Source organism: Anabrus simplex, chromosome 2 (assembly GCF_040414725.1).
Source record: "Anabrus simplex isolate iqAnaSimp1 chromosome 2, ASM4041472v1, whole genome shotgun sequence".
NCBI lineage: Eukaryota > Metazoa > Arthropoda > Insecta > Orthoptera > Tettigoniidae > Anabrus > Anabrus simplex.
In genome coordinates, this window is record NC_090266.1 from 608,372,370 (window position 1) to 608,389,590 (window position 17,221).

General features: G+C 40.1%; 1 protein-coding gene across 1 annotated transcript in view; it reads right to left on the reverse strand.

The window, feature by feature from the left end:
* The window catches only part of alpha-Man-IIa (alpha-mannosidase 2), a 355,439-nt gene that overhangs the window by 210,561 nt on the left and 127,657 nt on the right, over nucleotides 1-17,221 (reverse strand). Inside the window, exon 9 of the mRNA XM_067139236.2 lies at nucleotides 2,140-2,317. Within this exon, the coding sequence (XP_066995337.2) occupies nucleotides 2,140-2,317 (178 nt within the window). The remainder of the gene's footprint in view (nucleotides 1-2,139; nucleotides 2,318-17,221) is intronic.

The following is a 17,221-nucleotide window of genomic DNA, read 5'->3' on the forward strand; positions in this document are numbered from 1 at the left end:
AATAAGGGTCTCTCCTCTAATGGTTAAGGACAACCAATGGATTGCGCAGTCCTAGCTGCCTGAGCACAAAGAGGGCCAAGACTCAGAATATGTCCAAGATGCCCATTCCCATTCCATAGTAACTGGTATCTGGACTCTCAGGACCACTTACTAGGCCACTCAGCTGTTGCCCATGGTTCACGAACTAGGGCATGACTGCAGTAACCCATAACGCGAACCATAAGAAAATAAATAGAAAACAAAAGTAAGCAGTCGAATGAAGTCTGGTGATGGAGGAAATATTAGGTGTGTAAATGAAGTTTCAAAGGGAGGTAATGAATATTGTTCATTTGGTAGCAGAATAACTAATGATGGCAAAAGAAAAGCGGGCATAAAATGGAGACTAGGATGAGCAAGGAAGGCCTTTCTTAAGAAAATTTGCTCACATCATACGTAGATGTGCATATTACACTCACACATTAAAAGTCATGGGATAGGGGTCTAATATTGTGTAGGCCCTCCTGTAGCTATGCTAAGTGTAGCAACTCCTCATGGCATTGATTCCACAAGTGGAAAGAACACCTATGGTGAGATTCTGACCCATGCTGTTTGGATGGCCACCCACAACTTCCTCCTGTTATCTGTAAGTGCAGGGTCTTTGGCGCGAATGGATCTCACTACTACATCCAATAAAAGCTCGATAGGATTCAGATCAAGCGAACGAGATGGCTACAGGAGGCGCTGAAACCCTTCAGAATGCTCCTTGAACCAATTATGGGTAACTTGGGCCTGATGATATAGTGCATTATCTCGCTGGAATATCTCATCGTTGTAGGGGTACATGAAGTCTATGAAGGACTGCAAGTTTTCACCAAGCAGTTCAACCTAGCAGTCACTGGTCAATGAACTTTTCAAGTGGATCAGTGGATCCAGCCCATGCTACATAAACACACACCACACCAGCCTGTGTGGTGCCTTGTTGAGAACTGTGGTCTATGGCTTCATGGGGCCTGCAAGATATCCAAACCCTACCATCAGCTTGAAACAAGTGGACGAGTGTCTCACTGGACCAGGCTACTAGTTGCCAGTCCTCCAGGGCTCAATTAGCAATGTCATGCACCCAGGTGAGATGCTGTGGGCATTCTGGTAGGACTTCTGTTCCCATATCCCATTGACGTTAAAGAACACGACATTGACCTGGTGGATTTGCATCTGGTACCTCCTGCATTGAATGCAGATGTGGTTTTGAGCCTGTGTGGCTTGTCTGTTACCACGGACAATTCCACAAAGACACTGCTTATCGCGATTATTAAGCATCTGTTATCAGCCCCTCTGCTGTTGAGTATGGGTGGTAATGCCTTCTGTAAGGTATTCCCAATACACACAATACACAATCGATCGAGGAATGTTAAATGTTAAATGTTCCTTCGATCTTATACCACTATCCTGCCCCATTTGAAAGACTATAATTCATGTCACATTGCCACGATCAGCGCAGATGGTGTTTACACTCACTCAAGATGTCAGATCACATCTGATACAGGTCTGAGAACTCCAAGACATCACGGTAAGGTGGCATCACAGACTCTTACCTTTAAATACTGCTATCCCATGCCGTTTGGTGTGTCAGTATAAAATATGCCTTTATAAAGAGTTTTGCATGGAGCATGGCATTATAAGGAAGTGAAATAAGGACAGTAAGTAACACAGAAGGAAAGAGAATAAAATCTTCTGTAATGTGATGATGCAAAAGAATGCTGAAGGTGAGATGGACAGATCGAATAATGAACAAAGAGACAATGAACTGAGTTTGCCAAAATGTGACCACAAGAAGGGAGAGATTCTGAGACTCAAAAGAACTTGCTCAGTCCAATTTTTAGAGAGAGATAGGAACAAGGATGGTAGGGGTAGACCAAGGCATAAATATGACAAACAAATCTGAGTAGATTTACAATACAGTAGATATGTAGAAATGAAGAAAGTTTAGCATATTATAGGGTAGCACAGAAACTTCATCAAGCCAGTCTATAGACTGATGGTCCATACAACAGCAACTTCTCAAATGATGGTGATTGTGATGACGATGTTTTGTTTTAAGGGGCTTAATATCTAGCTTCATAGCATTTCAAAATACTGGTTGAAGAATTTTAAAAATCTTACCTCTACATGTAGATTTGGATTGTTATTCATGTAATCAAATAACTTTTGATAGTTGTTGAACTGTGCATCCCATTCAGAGGCATGATCATAACGAAAATCATCACCAAGAGGCGCTAGAACTACATTAGTTGCATAGAGTTGAGCTTTCTTCCTGTATTGGTCCAACAACATCTGTGCCCTGGAAAGGAATCATTAAAAGAACAGGAGGTAAAATTGCAGACCATCAACTGAAGTGAAAAAGAGCAATTTACTTGCGAACGATGCAAGGAAAACAAACCTCATACACAGTAGAAGAGGGTGACATAAAAAGATAAATATTTCAACATAATATTAATTTTCTTACACTCTATATGTTCCTTATACATATCGATTTACTGTCTGCAGTTGCATTCTAAACAAATCAACAATAAGGATCATAACTTCATCTCTATTTCCCAGTGTTGTCGTAGATGATTCATCAACTTTCCCAGTTATTGATTTCCCCATGTACTGTTCAAACATATACAAAACAATATCTACAATGAATCATTCATCTCCATTGATTTGCATTTAGGGCAGGCACCCAGGTAGCATATTCCTTCAATGATTCCTCTAATTGATTCCATTTTTATTTGACTATTGTCAAACATTAGACAGTTACAATAGCCAAACCAGAATCCAATCTTCTTCCCAATAATAACTGAAGTCTTTAGCAAGCAAATACAGTATTTCCCAATGCAAAGTGAGTCATATACTCTTAAGAGTAGTTTACAATTGGCTTTATGTCGCAGCGATACAGATAGGTCTTGTGGCGACGGTGGGATAGGAAAGGGCCAGGAGTAGGAAGGAAGTAGCCGTGGCCGTAATTAAGGTACAGCCCCAGTATTTGCCTGGTGTTAAAATGGGAAACCACAGAAAACGATCTTCAGGGCTGCCGACAATGGGGTTCGAACCCACTATCACCTGAATGCAAGCTCACAGGTGAGCACCCCTAACCACATGGCCAACAAAATAGTGTGATTGTTATTTTAAATAGATTTCAAATGATAAAGAGATCTGGAGTAATAAGTAGGGGCTGAAAAATTTAGCATTTGTAATCATTGTAAATTTTTGTTTTATGAGTTAAAAATTGGCTTTTTATGGCTGTCAGGTGTGGAAAAACACTGTTACCAAAATTTAAAACACAACAAAATGCAAAATTTGACACAAAATACAAACTTAGCAAATACTCGTGATTTTGTAGCTAATTCATTATAAATGCACTATTTTGTTTGCAAAAACCATGTTTTTCTCATATGATATTAGTTTCAATTTTTCATATTGATAGGTCTACAACTCACAATTATAAGGTTTGGATGTTATCACCTAATCAATACAATCTACATTCAAAAATATATGCATTTGTATTCGGAGGAGCCTCTTAACCCCTAGAGGGCGTGTCCCCAGGTGATGGACAGGGGACCCTACAATTCAGTAGGGCTGGTTGAAATATCCAATACAACCTGACGACAACAGTCAGCCCAGTTCCTGGGGGCTTTAAAATACTGGGACACCCTCTCTCCAGGGGTTACAAATATGGAGGGCCCAAGACCAGGGTATGGGTGAAGACCCCAACGGCATCAGTAGCAGAGAAGGTGGACTTCGGTACGGAATTGGTGGCGGAAGAGGGAAACTTGTAATGTCTGTACTCCAGAGGAGCGACTACAGAAGGAGTCTGTACTCCAGTGGAGCGGCCTAGAATAACACCTGGCAGTAGGTATAAAATGCCTTTGGGAGTGGCGACCCCATCGTAATAATAGCCTATATATGGTATGGTACTAGGAAATCAACCTCGGAAAAGGCTAGGGCAGCCCCTGCTTAAAGCGACGTGAATTTCTCAGGGTACTGGGGGAACTGTGAGAAATGGGTGACCAGTAACCAACATTAAGAGGCAGCCGGAGCTGGAACGGCCGGCCACCAGCTCAGTAGTTGTTGTAACATGGGTCAAAAGTTTGTAAGAGTTTTTATAAGGAAATGGAACAAGGTAATATTATTTTGTTTTATAGCGCACGTTAGTCTGTGATACACTTTTCATTAGTGTAATAGCATTTTAAAAAAAATGCAAATATAGCTATAAAATGGTAGTTAAAATAACGAATCTCCATATAAAATTGAGCTCTGAACTGCGGTTTTCCTAAACTTGTTTTAAGTCAAGATGGTGTTCAAATTAGAAGCAAACTATACCGTAGGGAAGTTTCTATTTTTCTCTAATGAGCTACTTTAACATACTTTAAAATTAGGGATTCTTTATATGTTTAATTGTGATTTTAATAAAGCTCTGCTTATTGACTTACGAGTGTCGGCCGAATTCTAGTGCTGGTAATTCAGCCAGATTCCGTCAGATGCTGCAGCATCACAAAGTCTTGTCCTTGAAGAGGGATGATGAGAGATTAGCTCTTACCCATGCAGGGATGTGGTGAGTGAGATCTTCAGTTGCTGTCAGTCGCTTTCTCACCCTTGCTTCATAACAAGCGGCAGTGGACACGCTGACAATACTTTGTTACTTGCTAGTTGTGGTATAACCTTTCAATAGCATGTTATATTTTGTCGTGTTTTATTATACCGTGGTACTATGATTAGTGGATTGTTTTAATCCACTGTCAGCAGCCCCGAATATGGTTTTCCGTGGTTTCCAATTTTCACGCAAGGTAAATGCTGGGGCTGTACCTTAAGGCCGCGGCCGCTTCCTTCCAACTCCTAGGCCTTTCCTATTCCATCGTCGCCATAAGACCTATCTGTGTCGGTGCGACGTAAAACCACTAGCAAAAAAAAAAAATCACATTCATCGACATTATTATTTAAAACATGCAGAAGAATATAACAAATATGTTGGTGAAGAACACCATGAAATTGCGAATGAACATAAAACAGCTGCCTTATCTGATGTAGGTGTTATCCGACTTTATTGAATTTTCTTTGTTATATTAGTGACGCAATGATCCTTACTATTCAAACTAAGACAATTAACTTATTTTTATTGGTAATTGTAGATCGGAGATGAATCGTCAGTTCAAATAAGCTACAACATATCTCACTAAAAGAATGGCTAAATGGCATAATGTTACAGAAAGAGATGCAGTAATGGTTGAGAATCCACATACTAAATAGTAGTCGGTACTAATGTTTCTGTATTCTCTCTGTGTGTATACATTTATAAAACTACTAGCTGATGTACCCGTGCTTCGCTACGGGATTCTCAGAAAGACTGACTTGGTGGTTTTCCTAACTGAATTCAACATATGTCATTACAAAAACGTCAGTAGGAATGTAGCGATTGAAAGCAATGTTATCATATAAAATACTCGATCAAATGAAAAACCGCACACTTTCTCACTTTCAACGAACAGTACTACGGTGCCGATCTAAGAGTCCAAAGTTCCAGAGCTGGAATAACCAGGTCGCAGACTGCCGTGAACACTCCGCTGTCATTATTCCGTTAAATATGCACACTACTCATTCCAATCAGTGGCTCAGAGTAGGGATTGAATAGCTCGAATACTATGATGAACCAGTGTGTTACGTACCAGATATATCAGAAAATGTATGAACCAGAGGAATGGCATGCTAAAGAAGAAAGTTATCTTACTTCCCAGCTACTTCCCGCCAATATACAGGCAGGCTGTTACAGTCGGTATGACCAGGCGAGTTGCCCGTGTGGTTAGGGGCGCGCAGCTGTGAGCTTGCATCCGGGAGATAGTGGATTCGAACCCCACAGCCGGCAACTCTGAAGATGGTATTCCGTGGTTTCCCATTTTCACACCAGTCACACCAGGCTGTACCTTAAAGCCAAGGCCGCTTCCTTCACACCACTGTTCATTTCCTATCCCATCGTCGCAATAAGACCTACCTGTGTCAGTGCGACGTCAAGCAAATTAAAAAAACCGTGGTACGCTGCGGTAATCCTATCTATCGGGGATGAGAGGAAACAGAAGACAAAAAGCACATCACAACAAACAATGGTCAATGTAATGTTATTGTTGATAAAGTTTATGAGCTTTCTATATTGCAGGCCTTCACATTAGTTTTCTTTCGACTCTGTGATATTAGGGTGTCTTACAAAATTATTGATATCATAGACTGTAGTTCCTTATTCTCAGAATTTACATACCGATTTTCACTAAATTTTGTTTGCCCATTTTCTCGTGACTCGGCGCTGATATGGACCTAGTAACAAAAATCCAAATTCATGAATATCTCTGATTATATGAGGTACAGTAACAACGTATAAGACATAAGTGATCGGAAGTTTAATAACTTCTTACATAACTACTACGAACTTACGACATAACTAAAGTTATGTTAGTTATGTAGTATTTATCGTTACGACCACTAATAACATAAATAACTTATTTATTGAGAATTACATTTCAGGCCTTCCCCTAAACTACCATTTCACTCAACGTGAATAAAATAGCCTAGATTGCAGTGGTTCATCACCCGACATTACATGCCGATTTTCATTAAATTCTCTTCTGTCCTTTTCTATAAATGCGTGTACATACATACAGACAGACAGACAGACAGACAGACAGACAGACAGACAGACAGACAGACAGATAGACAGACAGACATTACGGAAAAGTAAAGAAATGCATTTCCTTGTTACTGTGGACATGACAGATACAGAAATATCATTCATTTCAAATGCTGAGCAATGCACAGGCAAGACACTTATTTTATACATAGATTACATTTCAGGCCTTCCCCTAAACTACCATTTCACTCAGTGCGAATAACATTATTGATAGCCTAGATTATAGCGACCTATACCCTGACTTCTCATACCAATTTTCGTGAAGATACGACCACTAATAAATTAAATATTTGACAATTAAATTTTAGGCCTTCCCCTAAACTACCATTTTTCTCAGCGTGTATAGCCTATATTGTAGCGACTTATTTCCCATCCTTGTCTAGCGATTTTCGTTAAGACACGACCGCTAATAACATAAATATTTGAGAATTAAATTTCAGGCCTTCCCCTAAACTACCATTTCACTCAGCGTGATTAAAATAATTTGTAGCCTAGATTGTAGCGGTTCATCACCCGACTTTACATTCCGATTTTCATTAAATTCTCTTGAGCCGTTTTCTCGTGATGCGTGTACATACATACAGACAGACAGACAGAAAGAAATTACGGAAAAGTAAAAAATGCATTTTCTTGTTACTGTGGACATGACCGATACAGAAATACCATTATTTTCAAATTCTGAGCAATGTACAGACAAAACTCTTATTTTATATATATAGATTTTAAGGTTTAGCAGAATAAGAATAAAAATGGAATTAATTGCTATAAATATATGTTGTTCCTTTTTCAGTTGTAGCCTATTACAGTATGGGCACTGGCAGTTCTAGATACTTAAAACTGGGAGGGGGGGAGGGGGCTGTTTGGAATTGAAAGTCTTGGTAACAGAATTCAAAAGAAAAGTAACCATGTTTATGAAAATACAATGGGCAACATTAGCACATTATATCTGTAAATTATCAATTTCTTTATTAATCAAGGAATTTTAAAATAATTATTTCACTAAAGCTGAGGCCCCACCCCGCCAAGGCTAGAATCACCTCTGGATATGGGTTTCAATCTATGTTTGTTACTAGTGTGCACGGTAACTCACCGCTGCACTGCTTCCCTTGCTCTCAATACGAGGCTTGCAGGCGGACCGCCCCCGTTTCTGCATTAAAACCCTCCTTGAGGCTCCGTGCATGTGTCACTGTTTGTAATACACATTACAGCTGGGACAGATAGAACGTAACCGTTTTGGGAACACAACCGTTGTTGAATGAAACAGTTACAAGAATATAACCATTTTTCAGTTGCAGTGCGGTGGTGGTGGTGGTGATTATTGTTTTAAGAATTAGTACAACTAGGCAGCCATCCTCTATATAACTCTAATCAGAGAGAAAAAATGGAAGGGATCCAACACTTTGAAAATTGAAGGTATCGGCCAAGGAAAGACAAGGGCCACGAAGGGCGTGAAAATGAAAGACTTCACAGGCCTCCTTACGTAATATCGTCGGGGTCGGAAAAGAACAAGAGTTAACCAAATGTGGTCGGATAGGATAGATGAGAGAAGAGAATATCGTCTACTGCAGCTAGTTATTCAAGGGAAGATACAAGGCAAAAGAAGACCAGGAAGAAGGCGCATTCCTTGGATTGATAATTTGAAAACTTGGTTCAACTGTTCCACTACTGAGCAACATCCAAAGCAAGAATCTCTATGATGGTAGCCGATCTTCTGAAAGGAGATGAACCGAGCTCGATAGCTGCAGTCGCTTAAGTGCGGCCAGTATCCAGTATTCGGGAGATAGTAGGTTCGAACCCCACTGTCGGCAGCCCTGAAAATTGTTTTCCGTGGTTTCCCATTTTCACACCAGGCAAATGCTGGGGCTGTACCTTAATTAAGGCCACGGCCGCTTCCTTCCCACTCCTAGCCCTTTCCTGTTCCATCATCACCAGAAGACCTATCTGTGTCAGTGCGACATAAAGCAACTAGCAAAAAAAAAAAAAAAAAAAAAAAAAAAGGAGATGACATTTGAAGAAGAAGGTAGGAATCAGCTAAGGGCTCCGTGGTCGCCAACCCAGACTCCCCAAGTTCAGAGCCCATGGGGCCCCCTTTAGTCGCCTCTGACGACAGGCAGGGGATACTGTGGGTGTTATTCTACTACCCCCACCTACAGAGGGAAGTTGCAGTGCCCCTCAGCTGTTGCGTTCTTCACCAGCACCGTTTCAGAGTTTCATAACGGGTAGGTATACAAAACCGTCGTTTACAATCCTCGTATTTCTTGGAAATGGGGTTTACCAACGTAACTAGAATAACTCACAGGTCCGATAGGTCATTCCGAAGAGCAGCGCTGCTATTGGCTAAAGCGCATGACGTCACCGAGAGCGAGAATGACTTGCTGGATAATTGCTGAGTGAATGAAAGAATGAATGGGATGAATGAACGGATTATTGCAGTGTATTTTACTTTGTGTATTTTAAAATTAAGGATTCTTTTGTTGTCATTTTTAATATTATTACTATTGTTTTTGCTATTAATATTATTTGTTTTATTTGTATTTGTAAGTACTGTATAAGTTATGTACATGTATGCTCGTCCAGTGGTTAAGTGTAAGAGAGGGCCTTGAGCCCTAACTTCGCCACCAATAAAGGCATTATCACCGGGCGAGTTGGCCGTGCGCGTTGAGGCGCGCAGCTGTGAGCTTGCATCCGGGAGATAGTAGGTTCGAATCCCACTATCGGCAGCCCTGAAAATGGTTTTCCGTGGTTTCCCATTTTCACACCAGGCAAATGCTGGGGCTGTACCTTAATTAAGGCCATGGCCGCTTCCTTCCAACTCCTAGGCCTTTCCTGTCCCATTGTCGCCATAAGACCTATCTGTGTCGGTGCGACGTAAAGCCCCTAGCAAAAAAAAAAAAAAAAAAAAAAAAAGCATCATCTATCTATCTCCACTCAAGTCATGAAATACAGAACTAATGGATCTTTAGATGCTGTAACATTTGTTATTTAAAACTTATACAAAAACATAAGACTTCAAATCCATCTTTGTAAAGACAAAGAGACTCTCACAACGGCTCGAAGGATGGAACGCAGGCCTTCTGCCCCTTGGCAGGTTCAATCCTGGCTGAGTGCGGTGGTATAGGAAGGTGCTCAAATATGTCAACCTCGTGTCGACATGTTAAACAACTCTTGCGAGGCAACATTCCGGCACCCCTGCGTCTCCAAAAATATGTTATTTGATCGAATCCAAATTTTAACACAATATACAATGGGGTGTTTTATACATTGTTTTATTTTTATTTTTTTTTACTCCGGGTTGTTGGAAAATTCCGTTCTTGGTCGCGTTACAATCTTTATCGCATGTCCAAAGTATCACTGTGTGACTAAAAAATGCGTAATGAATTAACTTCTTTTATATCAGTTTGTATTTTCAGTGGATAGAATTATATTATGCATCACTGACTGGCCGGTACAGGGAAAGTCGTGAGGCGGAGACGGGGTTGATGCACTACTTCATTTCACCATCAGAAACAGTGTCTGGCGTGCTGGCCTTTGGTCACAGGAGTCCCAGGTTTGATTCCTGGCAGGGTCGGGAATTTTAACCGTAATTGGTTAATTTCTCTGGCATGGGGGCTGGGTGTATGTGTCGTCTTCATCATCATTTCATCCTCATCACGACGGGCAGGTCGCCTATGGGAGTCAAATCAAAAGACCTGCATCTGGTGAACCGAACTTTTCTTCGGACACTCCCGGCACTAAAAGCCATATGCTATTTCATTTATTTTTGTCGGAAACAGTACGTTATTTTGACTGTTTTGCTCAGCACTCAATTTCCCGGAATGTTTCGCATTCCGTACAAAAGTCAGCACCATCAGCTCCGTGCGCCAAGTACTGTATCACAACTTCCTCGTGACACGACTATGTGATGCTTGAGGATGAGAGGGGAATCGCTCGCTCGGCCTTGGCCTTTCTCACTGACATCTATGCACCTGCGATGTAACTATCAGTGGAGTCAGCTGCCGACAGCAACGATACTAGTGGCGATATTTTGAAATAAAAGGTGGATCTAGACCTGACTCCGGCCGCCTCTTACGATATCAATAGCAAATCTTATGACCCTGACAGGAAAGGTGGAGGAAGTAGTAAATTTCATGGAGAACGAGAAGGTGGAAATGATGGGACTGAGTGAAGTGAAATGGAAAGATAATGGAAGGAAGAAATTGTGGAAAGGATACACAATAAACGGAGTAGGACTAATCGTTTCAAAGCAATTGGAGGAGTATGTTGAACTGGTAGAATGTGTCAGTGACAGAATAATGAAGATTAGACTCAAGATGAAGAATGAAGTGATGGACTTCATACAAGTGTATGCACTACAGACAGGAAACAGGGAAGAAAATATTGAATGATTCTTGGAGAAAGTAGGAAGAGAAATTTCAGGTGTGGAAGTGGTTATTATGAGAGATATGAATGCACAGGTCGGAAACAAAAGACAAGGAAAGGAGGAAGTCATTGGACCATATGGATATGGGGAAAACAAATCAGGAAGGAGAGGAACTAGTGGACTTCCATGAAAGGAATGGGCTTATAGTGGGGAATACATGGTTTTGAAAGAAAAACAGCTGGAAAATTACAAGATATGGGTGGGGTGACAGAAGAACAAAATAAGTAATTGACTACTTTGTGCTGGAAAGGACTAATCGCAAGAAGTTGATGAATGTGATAGCTTTACCAGGAGAAGCATCTGATGGGGACCATAGAGTTGTGGTGGCAAAATTATGGTTGGGAAAAATAGAAGAACTAAAAGAGATAAGAGAAAGCAAAATAAAAGTATGGAAATTGAAAGACAAAAATGTACAGGAAGATTTTCAGGAGAGATTGAAGCAACAAATCCCAGTTACTGAAGTGGAAAATGTAGAAGAGGAGTAGACCAATTTTAAAAAGGCATTTGTTAGTGCAGCAGAGAGTGCTTCTTTGTGGCAGGACATCTACAAGAGTGAAAGACCGGGAGAGTTGGCCGTGCGCGTAGAGGCGCGCGGCTGTGAGCTTGCATCCGGGAGATAGTACGTTCGAATCCCACTATCGGCAGCCCTGAAGATGGTTTTCCGTGGTTTCCCATTTTCACACCAGGCAAATGCTGGGGCTGTACCGTAATTAAGGCCACGGTCGCTTCCTTCCAACTCCTAGGCCTTTCCCATCCCATCGTCGCCATAAGACCTATCTGTGTCGGTGCGACGTAAAGCCCCTAGCAAAAAAAAAAGAGTGAAAGAAAAAGGAGACACTGTGGTGGAATGAGGAAGTGAAGAAAGTGGTGAAAGAAAAGAAGACAGCCTGACGAGAATGGAGCCTAGATCAAACAGAAGAAAGCGAAAGGAAGTATCTTAACAACAAACAGAGATGTAAGAAGGTGGTAGGAGATGAAAGAAGGAGAGTTGGGAAGAATTTACACAGAAAATGGAAGCAGATGTAAGTGGCAGTAAAAGGATGCTTTATGGACTTATAAGAAGTAAGAGGACAGAAAGAGTTACCACAAAGCTAGTGAAAAAGGAAGATGGGGAATTGTTAACACACCCACAAGAGATAAAGAGAAGATGGAAGGAGTATTTTTGATAAGCTATTGAATGAATAGCTATTGAATGAATAAATTATATTTTTGATAACAACAGATGCTAATTTTTCCAGTCCATAGTAATAAGGCATAAACAAAAACCATAACTGACTGAGTGCCGCCGACTGGGCTCAGCATTGCTGTGTACTGTGATCTGCTTGATGAACTTCAATTTCTTGTGATGTTTGTTGACAGTACCCACACGGTAAGTAAATTTACGGCATATTATTCATTGTATCATATTGGAGTTTGTCCTAAAAATACTCATGATATTGAAAAATGTTGCAATATGTCACTAAAGCAGTGTATGCCAAGTTCGTTTTAAAGTCATGAGCAACGAGCAACTTGGCCAAGCAGTTTGGGTCATGTAGTAGTGAGCTTGCTTTCGGGAGCTGGCGGGTTCAAGCCCCACTGTCAGCAGCCCTGAAGATGGTTTTCCTTGGTTTCCCATTTTTAAACCAGGCAAACGCTGGTGCTGTATCTCAATTAAAGCCACAGTGGGTCGCTTCCTTCTTTCCTTCCTATCACGTCATTGCCACAGACATGTCGGTATCAGTGTGACATAAAACTAATAGCAAAGGAAGAAAGAAGATCAATTTATGAGTTAAAAATAGCATTTATATGAATGATTAGGTCCTCAAATACTTCCAAAATTAACAAGTGTGCAATAATAATTATTTCCAATCTGAGAAGAATGTTAAACAATTGATGCAAATGCCCAATTACTGTAGGACCTCCAGTGCATTATTCTACACATCCAAAACATGTTATGTAGCTTTTATAAGAAGTTGCCAAAACTAAGCTTCAAAAACCTTCAGGAACAAACCCACTCAAAGCTACTGGAAATATTTTATTCCAACATTTATAAGTAACATGCTTCTTACAATGAAAACATTTTCCTGTTCCAATCTACAATGCATTGTGAAATGTTAAGTATGATGCTACAGTTACTAAATGAGAATATACCGAGCTCGATAGCTGCAGTCGCTTAAGTGCGGCCAGTATCCAGTATTCGGGAGATAGTAGGTTCGAACCCCACTGTTGGCAGCCCTGAAAATGGTTTTCCGTGGTTTCCCATTTTCACACCAGGCAAATGCTGGGGCTGTACCTTAATTAAGGCCGCGGCCGCTTCCTTCCCACTCCTAGCCCTTTCCTGTCCCATCGTCGCCGTAAGACCTATCTGTGTCGGTGGGACGTAAAACAACTAGCAAAAAAAAAAAAAAAAAATGAGAATATGAAAGTTAAAATAAGTATTGCAAATTCCTAATAAGGCTTTTCTTTCAGTGAATTTGTGCTGCTGGGTTAACTCTAGAACTGGCAACTGTCAACAAATATTCGACACTTTGGTCACTGCTGCAGTGGCAATGTCGAATATTCAATATGTTTGTATTGTATCACTTCTTCACACATTCCCCTTTCCAGATTCTCTCTGAGTAGGGTAGAGTACCAAAGCCCTCCACCTTACTCATTTTTCCACCACTCCTCTTCTAGTACTTTATTGCTATCGACTCCTCTATTATTTACAATACAGTCCACAACAGAGCTCCTCCACCTCATTCTAGGCTGACCCCTAAGCCTCTTTGCAGTCGCTGTATCCATGAATGTTCTCTTTGGTATTCTCTCTTCTGGCATTCACATCATGTGTCCAAACCATTTTAGCTTTGCTATATCAATCTTCTCTTGAAGTTTACCCACTCCCACGTTTCTCCTTATTTCCTCAATTCATATTCTATCTCATCTTGTTTATCCCTGTATGCTCCTCCAGAACCTCATTTCAGCTGCTTGTATCTTACTTTGGTTCTGCTTAGTCAACGTCCAGGCTGCCGAAGCATAGGTAAGTATAGGTTTATATATGAACCCTTCTTGCACTTGACTGGCACATCTTTGTTCCATACAATGTCTCTCACACACTGGTAGAAACTTGCAGACTGCTGTATTAAATCAATTTCTCCATCCAAGTTTCCATCTTGTGACATCATGCTGCCCAAATATTAAAAAATTTTCACTACTTCAAGAGGTTCATTTCCTATTTTTATCACGACCCTTGGATTTTCTGTTCACCTCTCGTCATGATCAAAGTCTTGCTTTTTGCAGTACTAATCTTCATTCCAAAATTTCTTATCTCCTCATTCCATAATTCAGCTTGTGTCGTCTATACTTCCTCTTCATTATCTCCCCAAACTACAATGTCATCAGCAAAGAGCACAGACTTTACTTGCTCGCCCATCATCTTCTCCTTGATATTATGTAGAATCCTATCCATGATGATGATCATGAAGAGTAAGGGACTCAATACACTTCTCTGTCTTAAGCCTGTCTCAACAATGAACCATTCAGTTTGACCCACTTTGGTTCTAACACAGCTTTTGCAATTTTGACACAATGCTATTACCATCTGCATTGCTTCATTCCCAATCTGTGCCTCTGTCAATGTTTTCCATATCAAACTCCTTGGGACAGTGTCATATGCCTTTTCAATACCTAGAAATATTACTACCATGTCCTTTCCATATTCCCAATACCTTTCCATCATTTGATGTAATGTAAATATTGGGTCAAATCCATACTGGTGTTCTGCCAATTTTCCCTCTACTCTGTCTCTTATTCGTCTATCCAAGGATCTTTGCTGTATGAGGTATAAGTGCCACTCCTCTGTAATTTTTACATTGCTTCCTGTCTCCTTTCTTGAAAATTGGTATAATAACCCCTTTTGTCCACTCTTTTGGAGCAGTCTTTTCTCTCCATGTCACTCTGAAGAGTCTATACAACCACTGTAGACCAATTGCTCCTGCTGCTACTATCACTTCTATGGTGACCTCATCAATTCCAGATGCCTTGCCTCATTTCATTCTTTTAGCGGCCCACTCAATCTCTGCCATGGACACCTCATTTTCCTCATCTTCCATCTGCAATAAACCTGGTTCTTTGATTTCTCCTTGTACCAAAGTATTTTGCACGTTATAAAGCTGTTCAAAGTATTTTCCCACCTCTGCAATATATCCTGCTTCTGTGTCATCACTTCCTCCTGTTCATTTTTAATGAAGTAAGCACCTTCACCTGAGTTTTTCTTCTTTTGTACCCACTGGAATAAGATCTTTTTGCTTCTGGTTGTATCTTCTTGCAACAGAGATTCAGTGAATTTTTGCCAGAATTTCTTTTGCTCTTCTCAAACCACTCCTTCTTGCAGTGCCTGTATTCTGTTGTTCTGTTTCTCAGCCATCTTTTCCAAGCTTGTTTCTTACATGTAATTTCTCCATCTATGACTTTGTTGAACTCCTAGTAGAAATTCAAGGACAGCTGTTTTCGGCTTTAACCTATGTTTAAAGGAACTGGATATTTGCTTCTACATATACGCAGTTTCAGATGTGATCAATCCTGCGATGTGTTACTACTCCATTAGACAACTACTATATGTGATTTTTTCACCTGACTCTCATGTCTATTCAATGGAATGAGATTTAAATAGTGACTATTCTAATTACCTTCTTCATTCCAACGAACATAAAATAATCATTTTTATGTGTAAAAATTTTTGTTGATTGACTGATAGCAATATATCCTGTATGATTTTATGTACTTCACTATGAGCTCTATTTTGTGTTTTATGTTTTAACCTCCATCAATACGATTGTAGTGTTTTTACTCTTAGCTATGTCGAACACTGTTAGAAGTTTTCACACTAGTTTTAATGCCTTGACCAAACTTTAGGCTAAGATTTATTTTGGCTGAGGATGCTTACGACAGTTAAGCGAAACATGTCCCAACTCAGTTGTAATGTTTGTATCCTAAATGTAAGGACTGATAAGTATTGGAAAGTTGGTGTATATTATTGTTCTTATTTTAAGGTTTATAAGCTTGTTTCTTCCATTTAACTATATCTTTTACCCTGTCATTCCACCAGGGCATTTCTTGATCTTTCTTCCTTCCTAATAGTCTTCCACAGATCTTTCCTGCAGACTCTACCATAACTGTTTTAAAGTACGCCCATTCTTCTTCGAACCTTTCGATGTCTTCCTTAGGTATACTTGTTTTAATGTGTGTCTGGAACTCTTCATTTATTTCCTTCTGCAATTTCCACACCCTTACCTTTCTCTGCCTAATCTCAGTCATCTTTTGTATCTTTCACATCTTTAACTTAGCTATCACAACTCTGTGATCTGCTTCAAAAGATTCACTTGGGAGGGCTGTTACATCTACCAACATTTTCCAGTTACCTTTCTCGATCAAAATGTAATCTATCAGTTTTGATTTCATATCTTGTTATCTTCTGACTGTTTTTTTTTTTCAAAACCATGTGTTACCAATGATCAGCTAACTTCTTCTACAAAAGTCTACCAAGATATCTCCAGGCTTGTTTCTCTTCCCATATCCAAATGGTCCTATAATCTCTTCATCTCATTATCTTTCCTGACATACTGGGGCATTCATGTCTCCTATGATTACAACTTGTTTGTCCTGTATATGGCCTTCCAGATATTCAAGGTATTCCTCTAGATCCGTATCTGTATTTCCTGTTTGTGGAGCATACCCATAAAAAATATCTGTAACACCAGTTTCAAGTCTCAATCTGACCTTAATCAACCTGTCATTTATGTTTCACACCAATTCTAGGTATTCCTTTAGGTCTTTTCTAATGAGGACTACACCATTTTTGGCCTCTCTTCCTCCACTATATTATAAGGTGTATCCTTTCTTTAGTTTCCTCTCATGGTTTCCTTTCCATTTGGTCTCACTGATTCCCAACAATATTATATCTTTGTCAACCATAAAATCTACAATTTCTTCCACTTTCACTGTTAGTGTCACTACAGTGATGGTCGCTATCTTGAGGTATTTGGTTGCTGGTTGCAAATTTCTCATATTTCTCCCAGCATCACAAGAACTGTACGTCGCTTGTGGGGAATGCCCTAGCATTTTCCGAGGCTTCAGTACACTTATCATATAGC